This window comes from Capra hircus, unplaced genomic scaffold (genome assembly GCF_001704415.2).
Source record: "Capra hircus breed San Clemente unplaced genomic scaffold, ASM170441v1, whole genome shotgun sequence".
In the NCBI taxonomy this organism is placed as follows: domain Eukaryota; kingdom Metazoa; phylum Chordata; class Mammalia; order Artiodactyla; family Bovidae; genus Capra; species Capra hircus.
The window spans coordinates 1-5,486 of record NW_017218851.1 but is presented as its reverse complement, the minus strand read 5'-3'; the positions used below and the strand labels follow the sequence as shown (position 1 = coordinate 5,486).

General features: G+C 38.4%; 1 protein-coding gene across 1 annotated transcript; it reads right to left on the bottom strand.

Annotated features, from left to right (window-relative positions):
• Nucleotides 1–551: 551 nt before the first annotated feature.
• Nucleotides 552–2,171, bottom strand: LOC108635554 (zinc finger protein 280B-like; the record flags this gene model as incomplete). The annotated part of the gene is made up of 1 exon (XM_018045648.1): nt 552–2,171. A coding segment is annotated over exon 1 (1,620 nt), but the record flags the coding sequence as incomplete, so codon positions are not given.
• Nucleotides 2,172–5,486: the final 3,315 nt, after the last annotated feature.

Genomic DNA, 5,486 nt, shown 5'->3' with positions numbered 1-5,486 from the left:
GCCACAGCTCTTCACTGATTAAATCCCGTGTCTGGTCCAAACTCACATCAGAGCTTCTCCATCAACTTCTCCACTGCACGCTTTCAGAGCCAGGTTATCTTAGATCAGCCCAAGAGGCACTTCAGAGAGTGACATTCAAATCTGGCTATATAGCTGATACTGAGATCTTCAAGGCATGAAAACAGTTGAAAATTACGTTGCTAAAACACTCTACAGATTATATGTATAGTAGAGCTTTCAAACTTACAAGTAACAACAAATACCAAAATAGGTTGTTACTTTTCCTACATGCACACATTCTTTTTACGTGTTAAGACAATTATATGAAAAACAGATAGATTTTTAAATAACATCTCATATGCAGATCAAACAAAATTGTACTTCCTGTATTTAAAACAAAATCACATAAATTATCCATCGCTTTCCCTATATTTGATATTACTGAATAATGCTATAATTCGATCTTTTTGTTTTTAATGGGGTTTTTAACTTTGACTGAAATACTTGCTTCAGACTTACTGAAAGCAGAATTAACTTTTGTTTTCTTTTTTTGACCTCCTACTTTTAGATTTGGGGGGTGATGATTCAAAATCAGATGTGTTCACAGTAATGGATGCTATTTCCACCAATCCTGCTTGAAGGGGTTCCAGTGATACCTGAATAACAACTTTTGTTTCAGGAGACAATCCTTCTAGCTGCTTAGGCTTCTTAAACATTTGATGACACCGGGTCTTGTGTTCCCTTTTCTCTTTGAAAGTTAAAAACTGTAGCCGACATTTGGAACACTGGTGAAAACCCTTTTCCCAGTGCCCTCTATGATGACGTCTGTATGCTGTTGCAGTCTTAAAAATTTTGAGACAAAACGGGCAAAGTAAATTCTCAGTGTTACCATGGCATGCTCGGAAATGTGCATCCACATCTGCAAAAAATGATGATCTGTAACTGCAAACCTGGCATACATAGGGCATTTCACCAGGCTTATGATTGTCTTTCATGTGCTCTAAGAGAACCTGATCTGTCTCAAAGGACAACTCACAGATTTGACAGACTGCGGAGGGCCCCTGGGGAGTGTGGACACTTTCAATGTGACACTGCAGCTGGAAGGGAGTAGGAAACTGGCGGAGGCAGTGCTGGCAGGTGGTGTGGTTTTTCCAGCTGTCACCTCTCTGCCTCTCAAGTTCCAAATGGTGCTTCATGTGATTCATAAACTTGACATTTTTTAGAACTTTCAAGCAGCTGAGGCATTTAAACGCTGTGTGGGTCTTCGGTTCTGGCTGCCCAACTCCTATATGCTCTCCATAGTAGAAGTCACGAAGTAACACAATCAGATTTCCTTCTGTGGGATCAACAATCTTGTCTGGACTTGCTAAACTTGGAAAATCAGTTTTTGTCAGTCCATTTTCCCCTAAAGGTCTTACAGGCTTGCAATGAACACTGTCCTTTGGAAAAGGTGTCGGACAAGGTTCTCCATTCTGAGCGTGGCTTAGTGAGGTATGGACACGGTCTGGTGTGCTTTGCTGAGTGGGCACTGTATGAAAAATACCTGAAGGGGAAAAACCTAAAGAATGTTCCCCTATAATGCCATCACTGAGCTTAGGCCTTCTGGGATTTCTGCTATTTGTTTCACAAGTGGAAAGTCGCTTTGATACATGAGGACTTTTATTCATATCTCCTGCAGAAACTGCTCTTTCTACTGGATGCTGACATGAACTTGTGAAGGTAATCAAAGAAGAACATAACTCCTTTGAAAAGCAATTAGGCACTATCTGTGGTGAAATATTTTTCAAATCAGCTTGAGACGGAGGTTCAATAATAATAGGACTATCTGTTGATCTTGATTCGAAGTCAGAAACTGGCAAGACAGTCGTTGCTTCTGATGTAGGAGTCACATGACTAACGGGCTGTAATTTGTGAGTGTTACCTTTCCTGAAGTGACCATACCTTTTTCTCCTTGAACAAGAACCTGGGGTATCTCTGTTCAGTATGTTTGAAACGACTGGTTTTGAAGCTGAGGTCATCCCAACAAAGATCACGTCAGCATCTTCATTTGCATCTTCCACTCCAACCAAGATCAGTTCATCATCATCATCACCTACTTGTTTGTTTTCTCCCTCCCTTTTCCGTACTTCTGGCTCTTGTTCTTCTTCACGTAACATACACGGTCGTTCCATATTTTTAACACTTTTTTATTCTTAGAGGATGTGGCCACAAGTCCCAGTGCTTCCTTTATACAAACTGCCACCTAAGGATAAACATACTACATATTAGTTAAGTAAACAAAAATGGGCTATTTGATTATCTCCAGAACTCTGCAGTAGTTATAAACACCCTTATCTTACAGACAAAGACACTGAGTGTCAACGAGGCTCAATGACAGCTGAAAAACCTATGACTACAAGTCTACATGGCTCTAGAATCATAGCTTTGTCCCACGTTCATTTTAATCTCTTCTAGTTAAAAAAATAATGACAAAAAACCCAACACTACTGATCATTAGGTGACATCACATGTAAAGGACGAGCATTTTTACAAAAGCACTGTTGTACAGCTTTTAGAAACATGGACTTTGGAGTCAAAGAAGATTAAGTTGGAATTCTAAGTTGACCACACACCAGTTGCATCTTCTTGGGCAAATTTATAACTTTTAAATGTGCTTCTGTATCTTAAAGACAAACATGCTTATTTCTTAGACTTAAGGTTAACGGCTCTTTGTAAAAGGCATCAGCTATTCAATGGCATCTTGTTTTGGAGTAAAATTGAAAGAAAATGTATCTTCAATGCACATTACAACTGATTCACAAATTCTAATTTCATAAATGTTAACAAAGAAAATAGGTAGCAAAGTCAAAGTATAATCTATCTATACCTACTTAAGAAACAGCATAATTCAATGTTAAGCACTTAACACTTGCCTAAGAAATTGAGAATGAGCTCTCTTGATAATCTCACCCCAATTCCACACTGATATATCCTAAATTTCTCCCTCTAATCCTGGCTAAACTGAAATCCCACAATGCTTCATCCTTTACACCACAGGTCTCTTCCCCACATAGCAGGCAAAGTGATGCCAGTATTTCTCGCATACCAATATCAGACAGAGACATCACACACACACACACACACACACACACCACACACCCGATATCCCTTATGAACACAGGTGAAAGAGTCCTCAACAAAATACTGCCAAACAATATCCAACAACATATAAAAAAGATTGTATACCATGATCACATGGGATTTATGGAGGTATGCAAAGTTGGTTCATTATATGAAAGTCAATCAACAATTATGCCATTTTAAAACAATAAAACAAATAACACATCTGCCTGAAGAAAAAGCATTTCCCTGAATCTAGCACCTTTTCATAACTGGGGTGAAAAGAACACTTCATAATTAAGAACAGAAGAGAACTTTCTCAATCAAAGGGCACCTGTAAAAGACCCACAGCTAACATCAACTTAATAATGAAAAACTGAAAGCTTTCCCTCTAAGACTGGGAACAACACAAGGAAGTCTATTACACACTTTGGCTCAACATTATACTGGCAGTTCTATAACCAGAGCAATCAGGTAACAAAATAGAATTGCTGCTGTTGTTTAGGAAAAAAAAAAAAAAAAAAAAACAGCTTTCAGAATGGAAAGGAAAAAGTCATAGTCCATTGGAGATAACATACTTTTGTATATACAAAATCTTGAAGAAAACACAAGTATTAGAATTAATATAAAGCTTGCAGAAGAGAAGACAAATACTTTCAAAGTCAACCACATTTTATACAGTAGCAACAAATGGTGGTAAGTAAATACTTGAATCTACACTAGCATTAAAAAGAATACTTAGGAAGTCAGAAAGAGAAAGACAATAGATTCTTTTTAATGGACTGAGTAATACTCCATTGTGTATATGTACCACAGCTTTCTTATCCAGTTATCTGTTGATGGACATCTAGGTTGCTTCCATGTCCTGGCTATTATAAACAGTGCTGTGATGAACACTGGGGTACATGTGTCTCTTTCAATTCTGGATTCCTCAGTGTGTATGCCCAGCAGTGGGATTGCTGGGTCGTATGGCAGTTCTATTTGCAATTTTTTAAGGAATCTCCACACAGTTTTCCATAGTGGCTGTACTACATTGCATTCCCACCAACAGTGTAAGAGGGTTCCTTTTCCGCCACACCCGTCTCCAGCATTTATTGCTTGCAGACGTTATATGAATCAATTCTAATGAGATGGATGAAACTGGAGCCAATTATACACAGTGAAGTAAGCCAGAAAGAAAAATACCAATACAGTATACTAACACATATATATGGAATTTAGAAAGATGGTAATGATAACCCTGTATGCAAGACAGCAGACGAGACACAGATGTACAGAACGGATTTTTGGACTCTGAGGGAGAGGGAGAGGGTGGGATAATTTGGGATGATGGCACTGAAACATGTACACTATCATGTAAGATAGTCGCCAGTCTATGTTCGATGCAGGATACAGGATGCTTGGGGTTGGTGCACAGGGATGATCCAGAGAGATGATATGGGGTGAGAGGTGGCGGGGGGGTCAGGATTGGGAACTCATGTACACCCATGGAGGATTCATGTCAAAGTACGGCAAAACCAATATAGTGCTGTAAAATAAAATTAAGTAAAAATAAAAATTAAAAAAAGAGAAAGACAAATATCGTATGGTATCACTTACATGGACTCTAAAATATGACACAAATGAACTTATCTATTACACAGAAACAGACTCACAGACACAGAGAGCAGACTATGTGATTACCAAGAGGGGAAAGGTGGCAGCATTGATTGGGAGCTGGTGATTAGCAGATGAACTATAATATATACAATAGACAAACAAGATCGTACTGTCTAGCACAAGGAACTATATTCATAATTTGTGATAATAATGGAAAAGGATATGAAAAAAATTGTGTGTGCATATGTGTGTGTTTACATATGAAGGAAAGGAAAGGACAACTGTTGGCAAGCATGTACAGAAACTGGATCCTTGTGTTTATGGATAGATTTTAAAATGGTACAACTGCTACAGAAAACACTTAAAGGCTCCTCGAAAAATTGAAAAAAAGAGCTGACACATGATTCAGCAATTCCACTTCAGGATACAAATTCAAAAGAACTTAACATGGGGTCTTGAGATATCTGCACAGCCGTGCACACAGCAGCACGAAGCACAACAACTAAGAGGTGGAAGCATCTAACTGTCCATCAAATGTGATATATACCTACAATGAAACATTATTTAGCCATATAAAGAAAATTCTGTCACATGCTACAACATGCATGATCATGTCAGACATCAAGCCACATGAAATGAGCCAGTCACAAAAACACAAATACTGTGTAAGTTTCTACTTGTATGAAATAGCTTACATAGTCAAGCAATAGTGAGGAAACAAAAAGGAACGATCGAGTCCATGTCTAGGGAAACAGGGAAGAAAAGAGGAGTTGTTGTTTAATGGACAG